Source organism: Gorilla gorilla, chromosome 5 (genome assembly GCF_029281585.2).
Source record: "Gorilla gorilla gorilla isolate KB3781 chromosome 5, NHGRI_mGorGor1-v2.1_pri, whole genome shotgun sequence".
In the NCBI taxonomy this organism is placed as follows: domain Eukaryota; kingdom Metazoa; phylum Chordata; class Mammalia; order Primates; family Hominidae; genus Gorilla; species Gorilla gorilla.
In genome coordinates, this window is record NC_073229.2 from 42,594,177 (window position 1) to 42,620,127 (window position 25,951).

The 25,951-nt window shown below is 43.4% G+C and overlaps 1 protein-coding gene across 10 annotated transcripts in view; it reads right to left on the minus strand.

The window, feature by feature from the left end:
* Nucleotides 1-25,951, minus strand: part of RIPOR2 (RHO family interacting cell polarization regulator 2) — a 231,943-nt gene that overhangs the window by 100,001 nt on the left and 105,991 nt on the right. Inside the window, exon 1 of one of the 10 annotated variants that reach the window (XM_031012231.3) lies at nt 25,654-25,781. The exons of 4 other annotated variants lie outside the window; for them this stretch is intronic. In XM_031012231.3, coding sequence (XP_030868091.2) covers nt 25,654-25,714 — 61 coding nt within the window. In that variant the 5' untranslated portion in view covers nt 25,715-25,781. Of the gene's footprint in view, nt 1-454; nt 750-19,087; nt 19,216-21,696; nt 21,781-25,653; nt 25,816-25,951 lie in introns of those variants that run through there. 5 more of the 10 variants (XM_031012232.3, XM_055390375.2, XM_055390374.2 and 2 more) reach the window with 5 other exon arrangements.

The window sequence follows — 25,951 nt, forward strand, 5'->3', positions numbered from 1 at the left end:
ATCCCAGCCCTGAGCTGGATTCCCCATAGGCTCTGAGAGTGCCGAAGTCGTTCCGTGCCAGGGGGCCACCCAGGACTCCCATCTGGGGGCGCTCGCACACACACCCCTCCCTGACTCCCGGGGCCCGGCGCTTCCTCGCCCCAGAAATGTCCCAACCCCGGGCAATGCTGTGGGCCCCTCTAACCTTGGCCCGTTCCTCCACTCCCCAGGGCATCCTTCAGTTCTGCTTGCAAAAAGTGCGCGTGCCCCTTTCGCTCAGCAACTTCCCGACCGTACCCTGTGGGCTTCAGATGCCCGAACCCACCAGGGTGGTGGAAGCTGAGGACGCTCCAGTTTCAACGGCTGCTTAGCATTCAACGCTCATTCAAGTCGAGGACACCCCTCCCCACACAGACTTCACAGCGTTGTACGCAAAATCAGAAGCAAAAAAGGAGAAATGAAAAGGTGAACCTACCTAACGACGACGGCTCCTTGTCATGTCAGGGGCACACTCAGGGTTCTCTGGCATATAAAAGCCTCCGCACGAATGCAATGCCCGGAGCTGCCCGCACCTCCGGCTTTGCAGACAGCCTGAGCTGGCTCACTTGGGTGAAGGGGACCCCGGGAGGCAGTCGGGTGGACGCGAGCTGTCCCCAGCGCCGGCTGCCCTGACGCGTCCGCTCGCAGCAGCTGCGGCGCGCGGGGTGAAGTTGCGGGGCTGGCGGGCGCGAGGGTGGCGGAGCGCGGAGCTAGAGCGGCGGAGCGGGCGGAGGGGCGGGAGCCGTGAGGAGGGGGAGGCGCGGCGCGGGGGCCGGCGGCGTCACTTGTGCTGGGAGGGGAGGGCGGGTGGAGACAGCTGCTTGACAGCTACTTCAGCCCAACTCCAGGAGGCTGCGCTTCGGTGCCTGCTTCCAGCTGATCGCCGGCACGCCAGGCTCCTTTGCAAGAGCTGGCGCGGCAGCTTTGGAGTGACCCGTGGAATCGCGCCGGGGAGCGAGCCCGGTGGATCCAGCGCGCTGGAGGGAGAGGGCAGAGGAAAGGAGCCGAGGCAAGGAAAGGCCCTTTCAGCTAACCTTTTGGGATCTTTCATACAAGCTGGGCTGTGCATTGAAAAAAATGAGGCGGTGGTGTATGGGGTGGGGGCGGTGTGAGGGTAAGGTTGGTTGCCCACGGCAAGGGTTGTGCTGGAAAGCCCCGCTGAGGAGGGCTGCTTTGTAGGGCACTCTCTCTACCGGGGCTGCTTTGGACACAGCTCTCATAAAGATGGCAGAAAGAGAATTGTTTTTTATTTTGTTCTGGTGGATTTGAATGATAAAGGTTTCCTTTGGGGAAAGCATGGGTCTGCCTGATAGACAGACATTCCCAAAAAAGGGCCTTTTGGAGTGGAAACTGTATGGAACTGGGAGTCGACAAGGACCCAGGGAAAAGGTCCTGACTCAGTCTCCATCCTTACATAGGGATTCCCTGCTATGCCTCAGTCTCCTCATCTGTTAAGTGATCATAATGAATAAATTGTGTATTTAGAATATGTTAACTAGAATAGTACCACAAGACACATCCACTCCCTCCCACACCACTTGAGATTCAGTCACCTTGTGAAAGGATCAGTAATAATCAGTGAGCTGAGACATTAGCCGAAAGGGAACATCCTAGGAGACGTGTCAACATGGGAAACACCCACATCCAGTCGTGGTCTGGGCACTGCATCCTCGGGCTGGAATACAAGCAGCCAGAACCATCGCCTGATAAACTGTGTCATAACTCACCTAGGAATACAACAGAAAGGGCAAAATCGGCTTGATCCCCAGAAAGAACGCCCAAGAGCATGCCTTTACTAGACTGTGAGTTCATAGGGCAGGAACCATCTCTGTCTGATATAAGGTGTCCCCAGCACAGAGCAGGCACTCCATAGCTACATATTGAATGAAAGATGGATCACCCAGTCATTCTGAAGCACCCCTTCACTCTTACATTGATCCTTTTATTTCCCTTGCCAACCCCACCCTGCAACTTATCTGCAACCACATAGCTTTTGCCCATTTCCAAATGGCCACATCTATTCATTAAGATCCAGTTTAAATACCTTAATCTGCATCCATTTTTCCAAGATCCCTTGCCCCCCCCTTTTTTTTGCCCTTTCATTTCAGAGCTTTTATAGCACCTTAGTTTACTCTCCAGATGCCTAGCACCTTCCACCTTGTATCATGACTATTTGTGTAGAGATGGATGGTTCCAAACATTTCTCTATTTACTGGAGTCTGGAGAAAGAGACCTGGAAAGAAGTACAAATATGCAGTAGAAGTTTGGGGAGAACTGAGTAAAGCGCTACTGCAGATTAGCACAGTACTAATGGTCTCATAGGATGAATCTGGAGGGAGAAGGGCCTGACACCCACCCTGGAGAGAAGCCAACTGTATTTCCCCACCTTCCCACTCCCATCACCTTCCTGACTCAGGAATGGCACTGTTGTAAGTGACATATAACATTTTATGAGAGGTAGGAGGAAGAGGATGAAAAGAGAGATGAGGCAGATGATGTTAGGTACTTTGTAGACATTATCCCACTGAAGCCTGTCATCTCTTTCCCATAACTGCCTCCACTTAAAAGATAAGACTACTGATACTCTGAGAAGATGAACAAGTAACTTCCTGATGATCACAAAGATGAAGCTAGGGTTGAAAGTCAGATGTGATTCCAAATCAAGTGCTCTTTTTACTATAGCACATTCCACTCCCACCCCCAACTTACCCTATTGGGCTGAGGGGTATCTTGCTGAGGTTTGGGCATGACTGTGGGCATGACATGAGTGTGTGTGTGTGTGTATGTGCACATACAGAGCAGAGACCAGAAAGAAGCATGGAGTGGCTCCCCAAGCTGCTGCCTTTAGAGATTCCATGAGGTTGCCCCACTCACTGCTGTGGATTTAGGACTGAAGCTCTAAACAGGAATGAAGAGGGCACAGTGAGCTGTGTCTCCCCTTGAGGGAGCTTCCTTAGGAAGGGAGCAGAACGTGTGGAGTATGGAAGGTGAAGGGCCAACACAGGCCTGAACTGACTGCATTAGACTGGAAGCTCTGGCAATTGGGATCTGTCCTGGGTGACTTTGTAGACCCCACAGTTCCTTCCACAGAGTACCTCCAGAGAACAGGTACATGTGTGACTGAGGGACCAGGCAGCACAGATCTAAACAACCACGACACACTGTGTATTGGATTGCCTGGTCCAAATCCCAGAGATTAAGGTCATATAACCAAATAAAAAGCCCACACCAGGTCTCCTAGAGCTTAGTCTAAAGGTCTTCACACCGCCTCTCCAATCACTGCTCCTGTGTGGTCACCAAAGTCTTCATTCTTGGGTAGTTAATTTCTGCTTGCACCCATTCTCTCTCTTAAAATGCTGTTCACTTCCTTTTAGGTTCTTACTATCCCTTAGGCAGGATTCTTTATCCCCAAAACTTCACTGAGCAGAGCACTCAGATATCTCAGCTGGGTCCTTTTAACCTCATCCAGGGAAACAGTGAAGCCTAGAGCTTGACAGGCATTGGGGGTGGGTATCCTCACCTCCACCCATGAGACACTTGCATTGCTCTTTCAGGCCAATGAAAACGAATGGTTCTTTCCAAAGAAGAAATCGTTTAATACAAGTCAGGGTATTTTCCCCCCTCACATATAAATTTTAAATTGAAAACACCCCTAATGGCCGGGCATGGTGGCTCACGCCTGTAATCCCAGCACTTTGGGAGGCCGAGGTGGGTGGATCACTTGAGGCCGGGAGTTTGAGACCAGCCTGGCCAAAATGGCGAAACCCTGTCTCTATTAAAAATGCAAAAAATTAGCCGGGCGTGGTGGCAGGTGCCTGTAATCCCAGCTACTCAGGAGGGTAAGGTGGGAGGATCACTTCAACCCAAGAGGCGGAGGTTGCAGTGAGCCGAGATTACGTCACTGCGCCTCCAGCCTGGGTGTCAAACAACAACAACAACAACAACAAACAAAACAAAACAAAACAAAAAAGACCCCAAGTAGTAATAATAGCTATTATTTCAAGAAGTAATTGAGTGCAACCCAGGTGCCAGGCACTCTGCTAACGGCCAGAGGTAAGCCCAGTAGTTGTGAAACCTGCCTTGTAGAGTCTGGCGATGAGGACAGTTGTAAATAAGTGGGATGGTGACTTACGAAGGAGGCAGCACTATGGGTGCTATAGGAACTGTGATTATTTTTTATACCATAAAACAAGGTGTTTGAACTTCAGCAGCACTGAAAATGGCCTCTTTTAATAAATGAACTGTATCCCATTCTCCTCTCATGAGCACTTTTTAAGCCAGTGTGTGGTTGAAGAACGGACTCAGCCAAACAAGTCTTATGGTTCTTACTGCCATCAATCAATCCTAGTAAATACACCATTCATCAGAAGAAAGCAGAACAGCAGCCAAAATGCAACCAATTTAATTCCCTGACTTAGAGCTTCACATATGTAATAAAGAACTTAGACCATGCCTGAAGAACCACTGCCGTTATGAAGTGAAGTCGGTGCTCTAGGTCTAATCAGAAGGTCACTTAGAGATTTGGTTGTACCTACCAACCCTTATCTATCTATCTATCTGTCTATCACATAATTTTTTCTGCATTCCCTGCAGAAATACAAAACCATATTTCTGTATCTACCTGTGTCTATTGTTCTGGTGAATTTTGGCTTCTATTCTTACAGGCGACTAGTCCTAGAGACAAGTAAGCAGATACAACAGAGGTCTAATTTCTCTTTATAACTGTGATGCTTCTTATCCATAGGAACAGCAGATCTAACAGCCTTGAAGGTCTTTACTCTTATGACCTTTCTGTATAGGCACTTGGCCACCCAGATCCAAGGCCAAAATATGGCTTGGAATGCTGCCAGTTCTAAGAGTTTTGCACTCCTTTCTAATAGTATAATCTTTTGGCCTCCACATTGCTCACGTCTATTGAATTCTTCATTTGCTGCTCTGACCAATCTTTCTCCCTCTGTCTGTACTTTTTTTTTTTTTTTTTTTTGAGATGGAGTCTTGCTCTGTCACCCAGGCTGGAGTGCAGTGGCACGATCTCAGCTCACTGCAACCTCCACCTCCTGGGTTCAAGTGATTCTCCTGCCTCACCTTCCCAAGTAGCTGGGATTACAGGCGCCCACCACCACTCCCAACTAATTTTTGTATTTTTAGTAGAGATGGGGTTTCACCAGGTTGGCCAGGCTGGTCTCAAACTCCTGACCTCGTGATCCACCTGCCTTGGCCTCCCAAAGTGCTAGGATTACAGGTGTGAACCACCGTGCCTGGCCCCCGTCTCTCTGTATTTTTGATTTTCCAGCTTATGAAGTGCATAAGAATCACCCTGGGAAGGAATTTAACATGCAGATTTTTAGGTCTCATTCCTTCCACAGTGTCGTTTTAACAAGCACACTGATGGTTCTGGCACAGTCACCTCAGAATGCTCTTCAGGAAACACTGGTCTGAACCAAGTCCAAATAGGCATCCAGCTCCCTTGGCACTGCAGTTGGTTCCAGAAGCCTTCCCAGCTGCATCCCCGCCACTCTGCCATGCAGGCTCTCAGCTCTGGCTCTTCTCACCCTGCATCCAGGGAAGAGTCTTGGAAAAAGTGCTGGACTCAGAGTCGATGCCTGGGTTCTATTTTAGTGTTGCCAGTAGAGAACTCAGTGGCCTTTGTGGACCTATGTCCTCATCTATCAAACGAAGGGTTTGGACAACCTGATCACCAAGCTTCTTTTGGCTCTAACATTTGACAATTCCTGCTTCCACCTTTTTCCTCAGGCCATTCCTACTGCCTGAAAATTCTCTGCTGAGCCCTTGCCTCACTTTTCCTCCTACCTTTAATATTTGGCTCTAAAAATCCTGCCTGGCCCATGAAGCTCTGTTCAAACATTACCTCCTTCATGACACTTTCCTTGGCCATCTGTGCTGTACCTGAGTCCTCTTGTAAGTCATCTGTCCCCTGAGTGCAGACTCAATCACACATCTTCCTTTTGTAGTAGCTATTTAATACACTTCTCCTCATTGGTTTATAAGCTCTGCGATGTCAGGAACTATGTTTTGTGCTGCATATAGGATAGTAACCTCTATATTAATGAGTGTAGAGGATAGCCAATAAATATTGACTAAACGAGAAATGAGAGCATACACTATCCCTGCTGGTTTCTGCCACCTTTTTCCCTGGAGAAAGAACATAACAAGCCTGCATTTATTGGTGTCTGAACTGTACCTATAGAAGCATATTTCAACCCGACAAGTGACAGCTGGGTCTTGCTCACCACTTTCTGAACTGCTGAGAGAAAGACCCTGTTATCCTTTGCCCGTGTCTGGCACCCATGATAAGGTTCTCAAGGGAGTGGACATCTCAGGCTATTTCCTTGCCATTGTCACACATATCTGCTTGCACAATGAGAAACTTGTTTGGCCAACACTCTCGACATTTTAGTATGTCCCAAGAATGAATGTCCCGGAGGTTCAGAAGTCAGTCCCCTGTACTTGGGCAAATTATCCTAAGCCTAAACCTCCTCTCCACCCCCACTTCTAGCTTCCACACCAAGTGACCTGTAAGGCTGCATGGGTAGACAACAATCAGTGAAATGTTCAAAGTTGATGGGAAATAAAATATTCTCTAAATATAGCAGTCTCCTTCTCTCCAGAAACTTGAGATTGGATTTCTCATATATTATTATTATATTACATATAGAGATCATTTTCTGCAATAATATAATCTAGGCCAGCAGTTCCCCCGACCCTTTTCTTGGTTTCAAGATCCATTGATACAATACCATAATCTAGAATAGCCTTTTTGAATTTTTGGTCCCAAGACCATTTTATGCTTTTAAAAAATATTGAGGACTTTGGGGACCCCTTGAAAGGGTCCTGGGAAACCTCATGAGTCTTTAGTTCACATTTTGAGAATCAGTGATCTAGACGGACAAAAATGTTGGCAAAATGTTAACTTTACAAATTTGTATAGTTCTAAACCCCATAGGCTGAAAGTAAATGGCATACATTTAATCAATATGTATTATTGCACAAAGATATTAAAATAAGTATAACATGATTCAAAGCAGTTGTAGAAGTGATTGGAAAGTATCAATATCTATGTACAAGCACAATGCTAAGTACTTGATATGTAGTAGGCTTTTTTTTCTTTCTTTTTTTCTTGAGACGGAGTCTTGCTCTGTCACCCAGGCTGGAGTGCAATGGCGTGATCTTGCCTCACTGCAACCTCCGCCTCCCGGGTTCAAGTGATTCTCCTGCCTCAGCCTCCCGTGTAGCTGGGATTACAGGCGCGTGCCACCAGGCCTGGCTAATGTTTTGTATTTTTAGTAGAGACGAGGTTTCAACATGTTGGCCAGGCTGGTCTCGAACCCCTGACCTTGTGTTTTGCCCGGCTCAGCCTCCCAAAGTGCTGGGATTACAGGCGTGAGCCACCACGCCCAGCTGTAGTAGGCTTTTTTAAAGGTTCTAAGTTGACTTTCACTTCACAATATCTTTCCTTTTTCTCTCACGATCAGGGGAAACACTAAAAGAAGAGACGTATCTGTAAAGGTCCTCCAAGGTGATTTATTTATTCTGTGTCCCTGGGTCTGATGCAGTCCCTGGTTTGCAGGTTATCCCATGTTGCCCCTTTCTGTCCATCTCCATCTTCTGTCTCCTGGAGGGCTCACCTGTAGGGACCACGTCAGTGGCCGCCCTGTGATGTCCAGGTGGGTCTAGCCAATGGGGATCCCCAACAGGGATGAAAGTGAGGTGGGAATATGCATTCCCTGGCTCCTCCCTATGAGGTCACCTTGGGCCCCAGTATCCCCTGCATCCCCATCCCCCCTGTAACTCGTCTCATTGTAAATAAGCTTCCTTGAATTATTCTAACTTGAGGGAGCCGTCAGCTTTCTGACATTGGCTTGATTGATAATCATTAATCATTACCTATTATTGAAAATTTTAAAGTATCTGCTTTTATCCAGTCATTCATATTTTAAAAATATTTCTTCTTCAGGTAGCTCCTTTAATTTAATTTAATTTTCATTTCTCTTTCCATTGTAGGCCAGTGATGTTATTGCATGTAATCCTGTTTAATTCTTTTCCAACTCCCTGCCCCACCTAGGCAAAGATCTTCCCAAAGGTTAGTTCCTCCCTAATTCATAAAGTTGGGACCATTAACTTCAGGAGCTAATTTTAGGAGGAATTACAGGCCCAGAAGCCCTATTGCTTAAAACTTTGTCACTGACTGTTAATCTTCAAAATCTTCATGGACATTATTTTGGAGCCTGATTTATATCTGGAACTGAGGTCTCAGTAAGGTTAAATGAGCTGTCACTACTACTCAGGCAAAGCTAGAGAAAGCTCTAGAGTCTCAAGGTAGCTTAAAACACAAGGGAACACACTCTGAAGCCATAACTGAGGCTCCTCCTGGCTGTGCTGTATTCCTTTCTCTCATACTCCTGCTCCTAGGCTCTGAATCCAGCTGCATGCTAAAAAGGCCTGTGCCTCCTCTGTAAGCCTGGAAACCATTAGATACCCTAGCTAGCTCCAGGGTCTAATGCCTCTTTCCTTCCTAAGTCACTCTTTCACAGCCTGCACCTCCCCCAACTAACACACATTTTATGCAAAATCAGGATACTGGATACAAGATTCATCCCCATGGGCCCAGCACAGTTTCACTTTGCAGAGGTGAAAGTGGAAATCCAACTCCTGCAGCACAGCTTGCTCAACCCACAAAGCCTTCTTTGGTAGCAGGAACCTGGCCCCACTGCCCCTCTTTCCTTCTCTGCTCACATAGAATCCACATCCCTGGCAGCTTTGGAGAGGAGCTGTGACAACAGGATAGAGTGCTGTCATCCTCCATAATTAGCCAGGCTAGCAAGACTGCTGTAATATCACTACGTTGACAGTGCTCTTGCACCTAATAAATTATTCACGCCACCGAAGTGTAATCGCTGTCACGTTCAGAATAGGTCATTCACGCTAGGGCTGCTGGAGGTGAAAATTTCACGGCAATGGTAACAAATCCAAGAGCTTTGGTTTAAGCAAATCTCCAAAGAAAGTGGCTTCTCCAAGCAATCCCATATTAAATATCTTTTATGGAATCCCGGCTATGTTTTCATTAGCAGCAGCAAGAAGAGACTGAAACAGCTGTCTGCTGGCAGGAGTGAGAGTTGGGGGATGGAAGGCTGTATTTCAGTCTTCCTTTCCTGACCCTCCCCCCAAAGAGCCTCAAGGGGCTGCTTGAGGAAGATAAATGTGAACACCTGCTCTCGTTTGTTCTCTGCACACAAGACGATGGCTAAGTCACAATGAGGATAAGCCCTGTACATCTAGAAGAGCAAACGTACACAGGCGTCTCTGAGAAGTGCCTCTCAGCTGTGGGGTTTGCATTCACAGAGGAATTCAAGTTCAACAGCTGTAGGCCGTGTGCCCCTGCATTTCATATCCTAATTCACACACATTTGAGCCTCTTCACCACCGAGAATACACTCGCCCTCTTGTCGGCAGTAGATAGTATTCGACTCAAGTGCCTGGTGGAATACAAATATTGGACTGGCGATTTCGGTGTTTGGAGAGTTATTGGTGTTGTTACTATGTTATTTTAATGGTTTTTGAGGACTGTCTTACAGAAGGAAGAACAATTATTCCCCAGAATTAGAATAAAGAGAAGTGATTGAAGATATAACCTGTGGGATTTGAGTTAAAATAAAAGCAAATTTGGTGCCTACTAGCTATTGACTGTTAAATGGATGTGTGACTGATGGAGACAGATAAATCTCCTTTGGAGGGAAAAAGGGAGGGAGCTGAGCACTGGGGCTGATTGCTTGCCAGCCTTCTGTTAGGAACATAGACCAAACACCTCTTTAGGTCTCTTCCAGCTGAGATTCTATGAATGTATGGCCTTGGAGCAAAAGGGCAAGAAATGCAAGCATGTGAACTTGGTATGCATAGCACCAAATGCAGGAGAGCATGTGAAGATAAAGCATTCCCTGATGCATTCCCACAATTATCATGTTTATCAGAACACTGCTTCCCAGGACATTAAGCTCTCAACTTCAAATATTCACCTCCAAGAAGCCTGCTCAGATTAGTCCTTTCCCTCTGATCTTTCCTTAAATTGCCCTTTAGTGTTCTGAACAGTTTGCATTGTATTATTGAACTCATGGTCTTATGGAACACACCATATAGGTTATATAGCCCAATCCCTATAAGCTAGAGATAAATCTCTGAATAATTTTCTATTATGTATATGCTGCTTTATAGGCAACGTTTCAACAACTATTTCCTGAATGTTCGCTATTCTGAGTACTTAGAATGGGACTTCATGAAGTCATCCACAATTTATATGTATACTATAAACTTAACTGTCCAAAACTGGACTGCTGATTCCGCATCACAGCAATACCCTTCCTCACCTTAAGTCTACTCCTCCAGCAGCAGTCTTCATTTCAGTAAAGAGCAATGTTATCCTTCCAGATGCTTAGGCCAAAGCCCTGGAATCATCCTTGACCACTTTTTCCCATACCCGCAGTATTCAGCCAGTATCAGGCCAGGTAAGGATCCCATGAGCTCTTCTGGAATATGTCAGTAGTCTCCTAACCTACATTTTCCCCTATTCCCCCATCTTTCTTTCCAAGACAACAGTCAGAATGATCCTTTTGTAAGGTAAATCAGATTGCATCACTGCTCAACACTGGCCAATGGCTCCCCATCTCATAGAGTAAAAACTCAAATCCTTACAGTAACCTATAAGGCTTTACAGGAGCTGAACGCCCCAAAACCTCTTAGATCTCTCTCTCTCTCTCTTTTTTTTGAGGAGACAGAGTCTTGCTCTGTCACCCAGGCTGCAGTGCAGTGGCATGATCTCGGCTCACTGCAGCCTCTGCCTCCTGAGCACAAGCAGTTCTCCTGTCTCAGCCTCCTGAGTAGCTGGGACTATAGGCACGTGCCACCACACCCAGCTATTTTTTTTTTTTTTTTTTTTTTTTTTTAGTAGAGACGCTGTTTCACTATGTTGGCCAGGCCGGTCTCAAATACCTGATCTTAAGTGATCCTCCAACCTTGGTCTTCCAAAGTGCTAGGATTACAGGCGTGAACCACCACGCCCGGCCTTAGATCTTCTACCATTCTCTGCCTTGCTCACATTGGTTTCCTTACTATTCCTGGAACACTCTCCCTAGACCTCCATATGTTCAGACCTTGACTTCAAACCTCTGGGCATTTGTCAGTAAAGTCTTCCCTGACCACCATGTCCTATTCTGCCCACCCTGCACTTAATTTTTTCCCATAACACTTATCGCCCCCCCACCCCGATGTACTGTATTTTTATAGGCTTGTCTATTGTCTGCCTCGCTTCTCTGCAATATAACTTCACAAGGCTGGGACTTTGTTATATTCACTGCTGTACCTGAGAGCCAGAACAGAACTGAACCAAGCATGTGGAAGACTTTCAATTGATATTCTTTCTTTCTTTCTTTTTAAATTTGAGACAGAGTCTCACTCTGTCGCCCAGGCTGGAGGGCAGTGGTGCAATCTCAGCTCACTGCAACCTCCACCTCCTGGGTTCAAGCAATTCTCTTGCCTCAGCCTCCTGAGTAGCTGGGATTACAGATGTGTGCCACCACGCCCAGCTAAGTTTTGTATTTTTTAGTAGAGACGGAGTTTCACCGTGTTGGCCAGGCTGGTCTCGAACTCCTGACCTCAAGTGATCCGTCCTCCTCGGCCTCCCAAAGTGCTGGGATTACAGGCATGAGCCACCACACCTGGCCGATATTCTTTAAATGAATAATAATAAAAAAAACCTTATTTATATCCCTAAATAGCTCATAAGCTCCCAAGGGAGACACATCTTCTGATTATGCTATTCATCTCTAGAGGAGCCTCAGTAAGTGCTAATCTCAAAGTATTTTTGCAGAGTTCCTAAAACTGATGCCCAGCTAGGAAGAAATTAGTAGCAAGAATCCCATACGTAACTCTCACATATGCTGTTATAAAGGAAACAGTCTTTCTAAGATTGCATCGGATATGCTTAGCCTTGGTCAGCGTCAGCTGCCTAGAACCACTTCTATCTTTTGTGGAAATTCAGCTCCCTACTGTTAAATTTACCTGGCTCAAGAAAAAGCAACTGCTCTGTAGACCCTCAGGAATTGCCTGGTACTTTCCTGTTTTTTTTTTTGTACCCATTCTGAACTCTTTTTTTAAAAAAAAAAATGTGGTAAGGGGCCAGGCACGGTGGCTCACACCTGTAATCCCAGCACTTTGGGAGGCCGAGGCAGATGGATCATTTGAGGTTAGGAGTTCGAGACCAGCCTGGCCAATGTGGTGAAACCCTGTCTCTACCAAAAATACAAAAATTAGCCTGGTGTGTTGGCTTGCACCTGTAGTTCCAGCTACTCCAGGAGGCTGAGGCACAAGAATTGCTTGAACCAGGGAGGCAGAGGCTGCAGTGAGCCAAGATGGTGCCATCACACTCCAGCCTGTGCAACAGAACAAGACAGTCTCAAAAAAAAAAAAAAAAAGGTAAAATACACATAACATAAAATTTACCATCTCAACTGTTTTTAAGTGTATAGTTCAGTAGTGTAAAGTACATTCACACTGTTCTGCACCAAACTCCAGAACTCTCTCATTTTGCAAACCTGAAACTCTATGCCTGTTAAAGCAATTCCCTGCTCTCTCCTCCCCCCAGCCTCTGGCAACCACCGTCTATTTATTGTTTCTATAAATTTGATTACTCTTGGTACTTCATAGAAGTGGATTCATACAGTATTTATCTTTTATGGCTGACTTATTTCACTTAGCATAATGCCCTCAAGGTCCATGCATGTAGTAGCAGGTGTCAGCATTTCATTCTTCTTGCAGGCTGAATAATATTCCATTGTGTGTATATACTGTACTACATTTTGCATGGGTGGATACCTGAGTTGCTTCCACCTTTTGGCTATTGTGAACAATGCTGCTATGAATATGATATACAAGTATCTTTTCAAGATTCTGCTTTTAATTCTTTTGGGTATATACCCAGAAGTGGAATTGTTGGATCACATGGCAATTCTATTTTTAATTTTTTTAGGAACTGCCATACTGTTTTTTGTAGTGGCTGTACCATTTTATATTCCCACCAAAAGTGGCCGAGAGTTTCCTAACTCTTTTCAATAGCAAGATTTTTCTCCCCCACAGCAAGTTAGAACTGCTCAGAGGCTGGGCGCGGTGGCTCACTCCTGTAATTCCAGCATTTTGGGAGGCTGAGGTGGGTAGATCACTTGAGGCCAGGAGTTTGAGACCAGTCTGGCCAACATGGTGAAATCCCCTCTCTACTAAAAATACAAAACATTAGCCGGGGGCGTGATGGCACATGCCTGTAGTTCCAGCTGCTTGGGAAGCTGAGGCATGAGAATCATTTGAATCTGGGAGGCAGAGGTTGCAGAGAGCCGAGATGGCACTACTGCACTCCAGCCTCAGCGACAGAGTAAGACTCTGTCTCAAAAAAATAAAATAAAATAAATAAATAAATAAATAAAGAACTGTTCAGAAATGCCTCACAGAGCTCAACATTCCGGCCTCTTGTAATGCGTAGCAACCAGGAACCATGTGGCCCCTCTAAATGTGCATGGGTGTGTGTGGCAGTGCTTTTAGCGCTCTCCTGTCGTGTCTGTTTTGAAAAGGCTTTCTTGTTCTTGAATTAACATGCAGGCTGAGCAGACCCACGCTGGTCTGCTTTACAGACATGGGGCAGTGGGCAAGAGCCAGCACTCTTTTGGGATGATCAAAGCTCTGCTAATCCCATGTAATCTCCTAACGTAAGGTAATGCATTTCCAATTTGTGGTTTCTTTGGGATATGCTCCCTGAGGCCTGGCACCATCACTCCTTGGTAAATTGGGACTTGAGTGTGTGTAAAAGCCAAAAAGACAGCTTTGAGTCATGCTTGCCTATCATTCATTATCATGCATTATGGTTAGGTCTAAGGGCTTCAGATCTTGGAGATGTGTGAACTCGAAGCATCACATGGGGGAAAGAAGTCCCTTGAAATGTTGCAGAGGTGTAAATAGAAAAGACCCCTTGGACACTTGCTGTGTGCTATCTTCTTTCACCTGATTTACTGTTGGGCTGAGAGAAAAGATCCTTAGTCTTACGGTGTTTCTCCTTTTATAGGATGTTGCCTTCTGTTCCCTCCCCAACCCTGTTCCCTCCCCAACCCAAGGCATTCTGTCTTAGCCACCAATTTTTCATCATCCTTCCAATTGGTATTACAGAGCAATGTAATATAATGACAGATATTCTCTTTAAAAGAGTATTAAAATAACCATAAGAAGGGATAAGTCCCTTCCTACATGGGGCTTTAATAATGATAAGACCCTCCCAGCAGACATGAAAAGGAAGAAAGAGATGATACAAAAGGGGAAGAGGAAGAGAGGATTACAAAACTCTCAATGACCTTAAGATTTGGAAGTTGATGACATAGACTAGAGTTGGCAGGCTTTTTCTGTAAAAAGCTAGATAAATAGTTTAGGCTTTGTGGGCCAAGTGATAAAAATGAGGAAATTTTATAAATATATATAACAAGAAAGAAAATAAAATTTCACATATTGTTATTGACAAAATTCAAAATATAATTGAGTACTCTAAAAAATGGCCTAGTAAGGAGAAGAATGGAATTCTTTTCCTTTGGGATAATGTTTTGCTTAATTGAGATTCTAGGTTAGTGATCCCTATCACCAAATTAACTGCAAATGTTCATCTGTAAAAAACCATTCTTATCTTGCAGGTAGTTGGCTGGATCTGGCCTGAGGCCATGACTTATCCATCTCTGCCTAGACCAAGAGCAGTGCAGAAAGCCACTGACTCACTGTGCGCAGTTCTCAGTGTTACGTGGTGGGTCATAAAGGCATAAACACCTATCTTTCTGGGTGTATTATCAATATTAGGAAGACTCACGGGGCTATCTCTGTCTACTGCATTGTAGTCCTTGTTGTAAAGGACAAGCTGTGTTGCCTTTTTGCATAGGGCAGATGATGTTTCTGACCCACCATCAGTTGCCTTTCCAGAAGTGTAGAGAATTTAGGTTCAGGCTGGGTGTGGTGGGTCATGCCTGTAATCCCAGCACTTTCGGAAGCCGAGGTGGGTGGATCAGGAGGTCAAGAGATCGAGACCATCCTGGCCAACATGGTGAAACTCCGTCTCTATTAAAAATACAAAAATTAGCTGGGCGTGGTGGCACATGCCTGTAATCCCAACTACTCAGGAGGCTGAGGCAGGAGAATCGCTTGAACCCAGGAGGCGGAGGTTGCAGTGAACCAAGATTGCACCACTGTACTCCAGCCTGGTGACAGAGTGAGACTCCGTCTCAAAAAAAAAAAAAAACAATTTGGTTCACACATTCTTGGTCTATTCTGCTGCAGCTGGTACTGTTTTCAACCTAACCAACTAATTATGTGCCCTCTCATAACTTTTATGAGTGGCACTCAATAAATATTTGTTAATGAGCTCACAGAGGATTGATTCTATTCACTCTTTCTCTGTCCCATGTACATGTAGTATTATTATGAAGCAACTGAGCTAATGTTTGTCCTGTACATTTGTATAAAATTAATGTTTACACACAAATACACATAAACAGCTTATTTTTTTTTCAGGAAGTTTTACCACTGAAAATATTTTTAAAACAATGGAATCTAAAACAAAAACAAAACACCATTAGAGGGAACATTGTAGAGGCTTCATTTAAAATCTTAATTGCTGTTCTAAAATACTGTAATATATACAACATTAAAGTTTTCAGTGGGTGTTATCTTTAAATTAGAAATGTTTTAACAAATACAGAAAGTTCAGCTTTTCTCAGATTACATTTTTAAAAGAACTCTGTAAAGTGGTCATGGGGGAGGCAGTGCCTCTGATGTGTTTACCACAAGTAAATATTTACTCAGGAAATAGGTCCTGCATACTGTTAAAGATACGGTTAAAGATGTGATTTTCACCTCCAGCATTTCTGGAGGAGGCAAGGGGCCCCTCTACACAATAAAACTGCCATAGTGTTTCTCCCTTGGATACCCAGAGAATTTTCAGGCGGAGACCAGATTGATTAAAGCAATAGCACATGGGTAAGTAATCATGTATGTATTCTGTGCCAAGCAATGGGGTTATTCTCAGCCCTGCCTTGGTCACATGGTGGAGATCAGATAGCAACCAGGTTTGCTAATTCATGAGCCAGAGGTACCTCTATATTTTCAGGAAAGTGTTTGAGGTGAGCAGTCGCAATAGCTTTGCTTTAATCAACTGTGTCTTTTATTAAGCCAGTTCTTCCTAACAAAGGCCAGGAATAGAAGAGGGGAATTGTACAGACTTGGGGGGCTGAGACAGCTGAGAAAATCACTGTTACACAATAACTGATATTTATGTAGTAAACCCTTATGGTTTTCAAGTATATCATACATTATCTCCCTTTAAACGCAGCGTTTTTTGAGTGGTTAATCATCATCATCATCATCATCATCATCATCACCACCAGCATCATCAGCAGCAGCAGCAGCATCATCAGCATCATCATCTTCACCATTACCATCATCACCACCACCATCATCATCATTACCACCACCACCATGATTATAATCATCATTATCTCACTACCACCACCATCACCACCACCACCACCACCACAACTACAATCACCACCACCATCACCACCACCACAACTACAATCACCACCACCACCACAACTACAATCACCACCACCACCACCACCACCACCACAACTACAACCACTACCACCACCACCACCACCACCACAACTACAACCACCACCACCACCATCACCACCACAACTACAATCACCACCACCACCACCACAACTACAGTCACCACCACCATCACCACCACCACAACTACAACCACTACCACCACCACCACAACTACAATCACCACCACCACCACCACCACCACCACAACTACAATCACCACCACCACCACCACCATCACAACTACAATCACCACCACCACCACCACTACCACCAGCACCATGATTATTATAATCATCTCACTACCACCACCATCACCACCACCACCACCACCACAACTACAATCACCACCACCACCACAACTACAATCACCACCACCACCATCACTACCACCAGCACCACCACAACTACAATCACCACCATCACCACCACCACCACCACCACCATCATTGTGAATATCATCATCATCACCTCACCACCACTACCATCACCACCACCACCACTACAGCTATAACTATCACCACCATTATCACCACCACCATCATCAACATTATCATCATAATCATCATCACCATAACCACCACTACAACCATCACCACCATCACCATCATAACCAATACCACTACCACCACTATCATCATCATGATTATTATCACCATCACCTTACCACCACCACCATTATCATTATCTCTATAACCGCTACCACCACCATCATCACTACCACCAGTCCAACCACTACCGCCACCACCACCATCATCATCAATATCATCATAATCATCATCACCATTACCACCACTACAACCACCACTACCATCACCTTTATTATCATCATTTTCACTGGAAAAAGGGAATTGAATCTTCTCAGGGGTTAGGTAATTTGCCTAAAGCCAAACAAAGTTGAACTAGGTTTTATGAGTTCAAATATTTTGCTCATTCCACAGCATATATGCTACTTTCCCTCAGTTTGGAAGTCTGGAAGCTAAAAGTCAAAGATTTAAAAACAACAATGGCTTCAGAATTTCTGTATGCAAAGTACCCAATACAGCAATATGATTAGAAAAGGGGTCTGGGCCTTTTCTAGAAGCTGTTTGCAGAGCAACACGTGATTTTTTACTCAGATTGTAGAATGCAGACCACTCAAAACTGCAATGTTTTCTTTAAAAAGCTTTCTATTACGCTTTCTATTAAGATTAAAAAATTTAATTGATTTTTCAGTTTTTAGAGATGCTTGTGGAGATTAATAGGGGTGTGAGTCATGCCCTACCTCAAAAACATTCTTGGTATCCCTCAGCATATGAACCACAAGTTGAAGGAGAAGAGTTTGTTTTTCCTAATATTTTAGTCACCTAATTTATCTGAAGGCAGTTAAGAGAGTTAAGAGTGCCTTCCACAAATCATATCTGCTTATTTGAGTCTTTGGTATATATTTTTTTTAATACCATTCTACCAGTGTATTTTGATGTTATAAATAGAAAGAAAATTCCCACCATAGAAAATGTTTTCATATTTATTCTCTCTCAGAGATTTCTGAAGTTCAATTTATAGAGAATAAAAAAATTATACTCAAAGGCTCAGCCAGCTGACTCATCTTGTGATCTGAAAGGCAAGTTTTCTTTTTGTTACTTCTTACACTGAATGAACAGTTTAGAATGAAGTCAAGAGAGAGAAGGGACCAGCTGCTCTTACGCTGTTGCTGTGTGAGTGGTATAGTATAAATATTTAAACCTTTAACTCCCAATAATTCAAAGGCAAAGAAAGAAAAATCTGTGGAGAAAAGTAGCACCATAACCTCATCACTTTCCGGAAGGCAGCAACGTCTTTCTTCTCTTTATTTTATTTAGAAATAATTGCTGTCTAGGGCTAAACTTGTAATATAGCCACAGACGAAATAACCCCAGGATCTCTTCTCTGTTTAGAGGTTCTCTATTAATGAAAATCTTTACAAAGCTAGATCCGAGTGTGTTCTCTCTTCCTCAGTTTGGAAAAGAGACACCTTACCCACCCCAAAAAGTTCCCATGTTTCTCACACTTATATTTTAAGTTTCAAGAGTTTTACTTTGTATCCATCACTGTGTCTTTAAGTATCTTCTGCGTGAAGCATTTTTTAAGCAAACTGAGACATGAAAAAATTGAAGATAGAGAAAGCCAACATGTGAAAGAATGATGACATAAATTATTATTAATTTGCTTTCTGGAGAAACACTGCCCATTATATCTGGCTTTTGATTGCTATCACAGCATAGGTCAAAATCTTTCTCTTAAAAATATCTGAAAAGGATAAATTAAATTGTTCTTTTTTTTTTGGAAGGAATATTCTAAATGAAAAGATATGCTCTGGCTACACAGCACAAAGTAAAGATGTTTTTTAGCTTACATGATCTGATTTGTCTGTCAACAAGAATTGAACAGTTCAGGCTCTTGACACGTCCCTCTTCAGCCTAGGGTGTGCAGATGCTATGGAATCATCACCCTCATAGTCAGCCAAGCACATCCACATTTCAGGGTCCCAGAAACTAGCACCCAACACAGCCTGGACCATACTGAATGATGAGGAAGTACAAGAGAGTTTACTGTCTCATTAGCACCTGCATTTCTAGTTTCATTTTCTTCTTTCCATTTTCACTTTCTAGGACCATTTACTAGTTCTTTTTCTTGCTCTCCAACTTTTCTCTGTCCTTCTGGTACTTGAAAGAGTCACTTTAATTTGCCTCAACTAATACCTTTTCTCCTTTAAAATATCTTCCAAAATCAACTGAATTTTAAACATTTCAGTTAAACATCACAGCTTTTGGCAAATAATTAGTAGACAAAATTTTGCCATCCGAAAATAAATGAGAAGTTGAATAAACTGACATTTGCTTAGCACAATAAAGTATAGAAGGCAGGCTGAGCATGGTGGCTTACGCTTGTAATCCCAGCACTTGGAGAGGCCTAGGTGGGAGGATCACTTAAGGCAAGGAGTTTGAGACCAACCTGGGCAACATAGTGAGAGGCTGGCTTTACAAAAAAAATTTAAAAATTAGCTGGATATGGTGGTGCACACCTGTAGTCCCAGCTACTTGGAGGCTGAGGCAGGAGGATCCCTTGAGCCCAGGAAGCTGAGGCTGCAGTGAGCTGCAATCACACCACTGCACTTCAGCCTGGGTGATAGAGCGAGAGCCTGTCTCTTGAAAAAATACAGGAGGCATAGTTAGCCAGATAAATCACATCTTTTTAATAAATATGTTGGCTTGTGTAAGTGAAGTGGCTTCGATCAAAAAGAGAGGTGGAAGGGCAACCCTCCAAATTTATTTTAATATTTTGGTCACAAAAACTACACATTTCTTTTTCTTTGTTTAAATTGTCATAGCTACAATGAGTATGCATGTACTTTTAGTTTTCAACTCAAGCCCTATAGAAGACATACTCTAGTATATCTTACACACATCATTCCTAAAAAGTTAAGACTTGGCTTGCTGCTCATAGAGATATTAAAATAAACATCTAAAATGTTTTACTTGTAGTATTGGGCCCCTTTTGGCATTGGCCTGATCTAAACAGGTTACCCTGAGGTCACTGGGGGCCATAAATCAGGGGGGTGGACTGGTGGCTAAGACAGCCTGCATAGCTTTAGTGTAATGTGCTATTTTAGTTTATGCCCCTGCAATGACACCATCTCTTTGGCACCAGCCAAAGAAAGCTTCCTAGACATCTATGGGAAGAGAATGTTTTGCAGTAATCCAAGGCAGAGGTCACACAAGCATGAATTACTGTGGGGAGGTCTTTGTCTGCTCCAGACCCTGGGACAAATAAAGTAGGGAAAGTGACTTCCAACTAAAGCATTTATCCAGGAATTCAGGGGTGGAAATTGATCCAAGCAATCTTGGCAAATTGTGAAAGCAAAGAGTGACCAATTCTTTTCAACCCAGGAAACTAGGGCAGCCTCTTTCTGCCCCTTTTCCAATCCCATTATTGGGTCCACTTGAGAAACCCAGATATTTTTTGAGAAAGATTCAGCATAGTTAAATAGCAATGCTTGTATTTATTTATGTTATAAAATGTGGCATAATCACACAAAAATCTCCAATCCTCTCTGGCCAAGGCTCATATACTTTTACATTTGATTTCTCTTACTTTTTCCATGGAGGGTATGACTTAACCAGTCTGAACTTTCAACATTTACTAGTTTTGTACATAATATGAATTTAATTGCTTTTTTCCCCTTTCTTCTTTCTATTAATTTTGGAAGGAGCAAATACAATTCAGGAAACAATATCAAAATATTCCAGATTATACCAGATTGCATAATTATTTACCTATTAAAAGAAAAATACTACCTTGGTTTTGTAAACAGCCTACATGGAAAGACAAAAAAAAAATAGGTATTTATCCTAATTACAATTCTTTTTTTTTTTTTTTGTTAAGTGTTTTGCAGTCTTCTTGCTCCCTCTGACCTGAAGTTCCCTTTGAAAAGGAAAAAGTGCTAACTTACTTGGCTTGGAGAAAGGAGAGAGGCTTGGTTCAAAAGTGACTGGCAATTTATTTCCAACCAGCTGTTAGTCTCCTTAAGAGCAACAGGCAGCTAATGGTTGAATGGACTTCCTTTTGCCAGTTCATCTCCATCTGGGAGAGTTCCCCTCCTTTGTGGAGGTTGAAACAACTTTCTCAGACACAGTTATCCAGGACAGAAGTATTCTCATGCTCAGTTGCACTCTACCAGCTCTGGGGGACATTTGAAAATCTGACAAATGCTTTGTAGTTTCTTGTGATCTTCAAGCATAATCTTAAAAGGCATGTAAGTGTCCAGGAAATACAAGAACCTGAGAAACACTTTGCACACTTACTGTGAACTTGGGGTGTTTTATTATTCTAATCATTGCACCTGACAAAAGATTACTGCGCAGTGCTGAAAATGGAGGCAGGGGCGGGTTGCGTTTCTAAGGAAAGAAGCAATTGCAGCTTTAACTTGTGCCAAGGAATAATTCTGGCTGCTAAAATACTCACTGACCACCACCTGGTGAGCCGTTTGCTCCCACACGTGAATTCTGTTCTGTTCTTGAAAGCAGGATAGGAACCTACACTGTGCATGGCCCTTCTTTTTTCCTTTTTTCAATTGTCATCATCATTGTCATCATCATCAGCAGCAGCAGCAGCATTGTTGTAGTCATTACCATTATTACCCATCCAGTTATTTCCACTAACACTGACCAGACTGGCTGTCAAGATCACACAGTGACAAAACAGATGAAAGCCCTTTAATTTGATAAGTTTGAAACAACAATGGGAAAAGAGTCTGTAAGGCTAACTACTGGTTTTTCACTACCTTGATAATCAAATGAATCATTTCTCCAGGAAAGATTAAGCCTACTTGATAGTAACCATTTTCTAAATGACATGATGATGTTGTTAGGAAAGCAAACTTAAGACTGTGTGTGTGTGTGTGTGTGTGTGTGTGTGTGTGTGTGTGTGTGTGTGTGTATGAGAGAGAGAAAAAGAGAGAGAAGAAACAGACAGGGAGAGACAGAGAGAGAACAGACATTGGGATTTGCAGTGTGTAGGTGAATGCCTTTTCTTTCTCTTTGTCTCTCTTTCTCTTTCTCTCTCACTATATGCAACCCTGTTTTAGAACAAGAGCAGTTACACACCAATGCTCTGAAGTTCTGTGAACCTTAACATTTCCTTTAACCACAAAAAACAATTGCTGAAGCAAACAGGATCTCAGAAAGGCAGTTTAAAAAATACATTGTGAGGATGACTCATTGACTCATTTTTTTTCTTCCCAGATCTTTACAGTGTCCATATATCTAAATGGATTTATATATACTTTTAAGCAAATGCACCTAAATTCTAAATCTGTGTAACCTCTAGGAGAAAGGGATCTTAAAAATGTGTCAATTGCAAGGAAATATAGTTGCCCTAATAACAAGCTTCTGGGCATTTTCCTTTTTTTATGTTACGGAAAACTCGTTGTACCAAAAGCTTTCTGCTTAGGCATGTTAAGTGAGCTGAAAGTATGCGTGAATCCTAGAACAAGCATGAACTTTTATAGGTAGATACATCATTTTGAAGTAAAGACTGGAGACTGGGTAGTAGAATGCTCAGAGAATGTGTAATCAGTCACCTTGTTTCAGAAGAAGAATGAGGCTCAAAGAGGATAAATGACTTGCCCAAGATCCTCCAGCTATACCACAGCAGGGGCAAGGCTACAACTCAGACTCCTAACAACTTGTTCAGTGCTATATCTGCCACGTTAAACCTCTGAAAAGTTATTTATAAACTGAAGTTCTGTAAATAAGTCCTATTTTGAATCTGAGGTTAACCAGACGTGAAAAAATGGTCACTATTCTATAAACTCATTTTTGTAAATAGACAATAGGGATTAATATGTATTAAGTACTGACCACTATTCTAAAAGCTTTCCCTATCATAACACTTAAGCCACACACAGCCATATGAGGTTTGGACTCCATTTTATAAGTGAGTAAACTGAGGCACAGAGAGATTAGGTAACCTGCTTAAGGTCATAAGTGAATTGGTTGGCAAAGCCTAGACCGTGCAATTCCAGAGCTGAAGCTTTTAACTGCTACCCCAAACAGAGCTTGCTTAAAATGAGGCAGCAGCTGGACATGCTTTCACATGAATTGCCAAACATGAGCCACGGCTCTGAAAACTGAATAAAAATACACTGGATGTTGGCCTTGCAAGGATTTTCTCTTTAATCTTTAGGGATTAAGTTAAATGAGATAATCAGTTTGGAAAAGATAAAGCATACCACATTGAAGTGCAACGCAAACATTATGCATCTACTATGAAGACAATCTGTACAACCGATAGGTATTACTGTCCCACTTCACCATTGAGGAGACCAAAGTTAGCTTGTATGGGTACCACGAAGCAGAACCAGAATTTGAGTCTGAATCTCGTTTGACTCCCAACTTATCAACCTGCACTACCTCCCTCACTTCCCACCTCAGAGCTAGCTGGTTACCTAGCTGCCTGGAACCTGGGGACCTCAGCCATTCCACTACAACATGGTTAGTGAGGTTACAATAATCACCTTGGAAATGATGAATGCTCAGGAGAGAGAACACACCGGTTCATCCAGCCCTGCTTGGTCTTAACGCTTCCCTTCAGGACGGGGCCACGCGTAATCCAGAGTGCAGTGCATCAGCCTATAGACGGCGCTCTTAAGTATCATAGCCAGATGTAAAAGAGCAAAATTCCTATAGGCAAAGAAATGTGGGCTGGGCGTTTTGGAATGCCATTCCTGGAGGGAGGTGTGGGTGAATGATTGCCAATTTTTCCGTTCTAAGCTTATCTTCATAGTTGTGAGCATTTTTCAGATCCTAAAAGGAGTTAGTATCTAAGTATAAATTTTCTCTTTAAGGTGTTTGCTTAAAGAGGAAACATCTTTAAGAAGTGAAAGCTGAAGAACGGGGCCTAAGATCAAACTTCAAGGTGTTGGTGGCTCTAAACGCCTGCCATCAAAGTAACACAACAGAATGATAATTTGGTAAACAGCAGCGAAGCTCAATAGATATTCTTCAAATTGATTTAAGTTGTGATAAAAACCCAACTTATGATTTTAAATATTTCTGTAGCTAGAACAACATAGCATAAAGACAACATCAAAATATTAACAATGATTACATTCTACATGACTAGATTACAAGCGGTTCTTTGCGACACTCTAATTTTTCTTCAGCGAACTTGTATTGCTTGGGTAATTACACATACACAAAAACCTTACTACTGCTCCTTTTAAAAAATTACTGAATAGAGTTTTTTTAAAAATTGCTAGACGTAGTTTCTTGCAGAAAATAACCAAATTCACGAGATTCTTGAGTCCTAATTTCCTTTATTTAGGCGGCTCCAAATTCTAAAAAAGCTTTTGCCTATAGCCCAATCTCATAGGCAGCATTTGAACAAAACATCCATCCAATGACTAGATCATCCCTTTAAAATCGCAACCTTTACAGTTAAATTCCAGTGGATAGGTCAAGTCACGGAAAAGCAGCAAGATGAGAACAGAAAACTGAGCAGTGCCAATGGGGATTGGAAGCTACCAGGGCTCCAGTATCCCGACTTGGGAAAAAAGAAAATTGGAAAAGGGAATGGAGGGTTGGAGTGCCAAGTATGTGTGAGGAAGAGTAAGAGAGAAGGACCCAGGCCGGGCATGGTAGCTCACGCCTGTAATCCCAGCACTTTGGGGGGCCAAGGAGGGTGGATCACCTGAAGTCAGGATTTCAAGACCAGCCTGGCCATCATGGCAAAATCCCATCTCTACTAAAAATACAAAAATTAGCTGGGCATGGTGGTGGGCGCCTGTAGTCCCAGCTACTTGGGAGGCTGAGGCAGGAGAATGACTTGATCTGGGGAGACGGAGGTTGCAGTGAGCTGAGATTGCATCACTGCACTCCAGCCTGAGCAACAGAGCAAGACTCTGTCTCAAAAAACAACAACAACAAAAAAAGAGAAGGACTGAGAGAAAGACAGAGAGAGAGAGACAGAGAGAGAGAGAGAAAGAGAGAAGTGCAAATCAAAGCAACATGGTACCATGAAAAACCACTCCTGGTCCATTTGTTTAACTTCTTCCCTAGCAGCCCTGCTGTGCTCAAACCACTGTGACAGGCTTTCCTTAAGGTGTTAGACAAGAGACAGCACAGAAGAGAGACAAGGCAAAAAATTTAGTACTATTTTCCAGCCTAAACTAAACCTTTATTTTAGTCATGACTTTAAAAAATGTATTTGCGGGAATGACTCAACCCCTTGTTCCACCCCTTGCCTTGTGTATTCCTTCAGTGCCTAAGTTGATATTTGCAGCCACTACCTCACTCAGGATGCTTTGTTTTTATCATTTCAAAATGCTCAAGTCCTTGCCCAAGCTGGGCAAAAGTGTCCAGTGGTGTCAAAACAAAGCAAAGCAGACCGGAGAGCCTCCTGCCAGAAAGATGCATTTACCTTCACCAAAAATATCATCCTCTTCATCGACCAGGAGCTCCTCAGCATCAAAAAACTGCATCTTGGAGAGGACAGGCGCGAGAAGCAGCAGGCAGCAGCCCCGGCAGTCTCAGCAGTCACACTGCCAACCGAGGTGATTTCCTTTCCTTGGGTTGCCCAAGCCCTCTGGAGGGCAGCTTCCGCATCTGCCCTGAAGAAAGCAGTTTCATTCATATGAATAGGCTTCTTGAGCCTTGTGAAGAGTGAATCCCAGGTGGGGTAATTCTCACCACTGAGGAGAAAGAATTTTTTGAAGAGG